Source organism: Colobus angolensis, unplaced genomic scaffold, assembly GCF_000951035.1.
Source record: "Colobus angolensis palliatus isolate OR3802 unplaced genomic scaffold, Cang.pa_1.0 Scaffold307, whole genome shotgun sequence".
NCBI lineage: Eukaryota > Metazoa > Chordata > Mammalia > Primates > Cercopithecidae > Colobus > Colobus angolensis.
In genome coordinates this window covers 235,895-238,050 of record NW_012116344.1, presented here as the reverse complement: position 1 = coordinate 238,050, position 2,156 = coordinate 235,895, and the positions used below count along the sequence as shown (strand labels likewise).

Here is a 2,156-nt window from a genome sequence, read left to right as displayed (position 1 = left end):
TGAACCTGGGAGGTGGAGGTTGTGGTGAGCCAAGATCGCACCACTGCACTCCAGTCTGAGCAACAGAACCAGACTCTAAGTCAAAAAATAAATAAATACATAAAATAAATCGCATGGGACGAAAGGCTTTGCAGGTAGAAGAGCATATAACAGGGAAATCTGTTATTATTTATACATTATAATCGTCAACAGAAACGCGTCTTCTAACAGCATATTGCCTCGCATTTTGGTTCTCATATTTTTGCAAAAAACCAAGAAATGAAACAGAGTGCCCTTATGGTACTGTTCCGAACTAGAAGATTTGAATTTCAGGGCCGCTAGGAGAGTTTCCTCTGCCCCCGTTTTAAAAAATGTCTTCAGGCCTAACAAATGATAACATCTATTGTTATGAATTGTTTTTCCTTCCACAGAGTGACCTCGGAGATACATCATGATATCGTGCAAAGGTGAGCGTTTTAGAAACCTGTCTTGTTATTCCAGCTAATTACTTTGCAAGATGTCAAGCTCAGTGTTAGGTCACAGCTGTAGACATCATACGCTGTATTGTGCTAAAATATCGAAGCAAGTTATTTGTGTTTTCTTTGTTCCTTAGACTTTTAATTTTTAAATGATTGAGAATCTCAAAGAGTATGTGTTTATATTGATTATATTGATATTTACTGTGGTAGAAATATAACATTGAGTTTTTTTTCAAAATCTAGTTTTAGTTTAGATTTCACAGCCTTACCACTGTTGATACTATGAACTAGATAACGCTTTGTTGTGAGGACTATCCTGTGCATTGCAGAGAGTTTGGCAGCATTCATGGCCTCTACCAACTAGATGTCAGTAGTAACCCATGGCCCAGGTTGTGACAACAGAAAATATTCCTAGAAAACAATATTGTTAACAGAAATTTTTCATCGAAAAAGTAACTTTTCTACAACAAAAAGTGGAGTAAAAAGTGTGTCATGTATTTATATTATTTAAAGTCTTATGTTGACCTTCATAGGAGACACTGGATTCTCTAGATCTTTCTTTGCAATTTGCTCTAAAGAAGCAATGAGACCGGGCGCGGTGGCTCATGCCTGTAATCCCAGCACTTTGGGAGGCCGATGCAGGGGGATCGCAAGGTCAGGAAATCGAGACCATCCCGGCTAACACTGTGAAACCTGTCTCTACTAAAAATACAAAAACTTAGCTGGGCATGGTGGCACGCACCTGTAGTCCCAGCTACTCTGGAGGCTGAGGCAGGAGAACCGCTTGAATCAGGGAGACGGAGGGTGCAGTGAGCCGAGATCACACCACTGCACTCCAGCTTGGGTGACAGAGCAAGACTCCATCTCAAAATAAAAAGCAATAAGACGGCTGGGTGCAGTGGTTCACACCTGTAATCCCAGCACTTTGGGAGGCTGAGGTGGGCAGATCACTTGAGGTTCAGGAGTTTGAGACCAGTCCGATCAACATGGTGAAACCTGCCTCCACTGAAAGTACAAAAAATAGCTGGGCACGGTGGTGCATGCCTGTGGTCCCAGCTACTTGGGTGGCTGAGGTAGGAGAATCGCATGAACCCAGGAGGCGGAGGTTGCAGTGAGCCGAGATCTCGCCATTGCACCCTAGCCTGAGTGACAGAGGGAGACTCCATCTCAAAAAAAGAAAAAAAGAAGCAATAAAGTGACCTAACCTCATGCAAATATGTAGTTGGTAAAAGGGGTATTTTTAAAGTTTTCAGACAGTTGTGGGTATTCTTTAATACTAAATCAAAACTTCACAAGTGCTAATTTCTTAAATTAGTTACCGTGGCATTTTCCATATTAATAAATTTATTCCATCAGTACTCATTGATCTTTCTTGCACAGTAAATGGATCTTTTGCCCCATACTTGCATTTATAATATTATGCATTAGTTACTTGGAATATATTAGTTTATGTTTTATTGCGTCAAAAATCACTTTTAATTTAACCACCAATCTTTAAAACGTTTTTAAGAATTGAAAAGCTGTCAAGCCTATAGTAGAAGGAACAAGTTTTTCTTTTCTTTTCTTTTCTTTTTCTTTTTCTTTTTTTTAATTATTCTTTAAGTTCTAGGGTACATGTGCACAATGTGCAGGTTTGTTACATATGTATACATGTGCCATGTTGGTGTGCTGCACCCATTAACTCATCATTTACATTAG

At 39.6% G+C, this 2,156-nt stretch overlaps 1 protein-coding gene across 1 annotated transcript in view; it reads left to right on the top strand.

The window, feature by feature from the left end:
* AGAP11 (ankyrin repeat and GTPase domain Arf GTPase activating protein 11) overlaps positions 1-2,156 on the top strand; it is a 31,426-nt gene that overhangs the window by 14,840 nt on the left and 14,430 nt on the right. Inside the window, exon 5 of the mRNA XM_011950436.1 lies at positions 411-446. Coding sequence (XP_011805826.1) covers positions 411-446 — 36 coding nt within the window. The remainder of the gene's footprint in view (positions 1-410; positions 447-2,156) is intronic.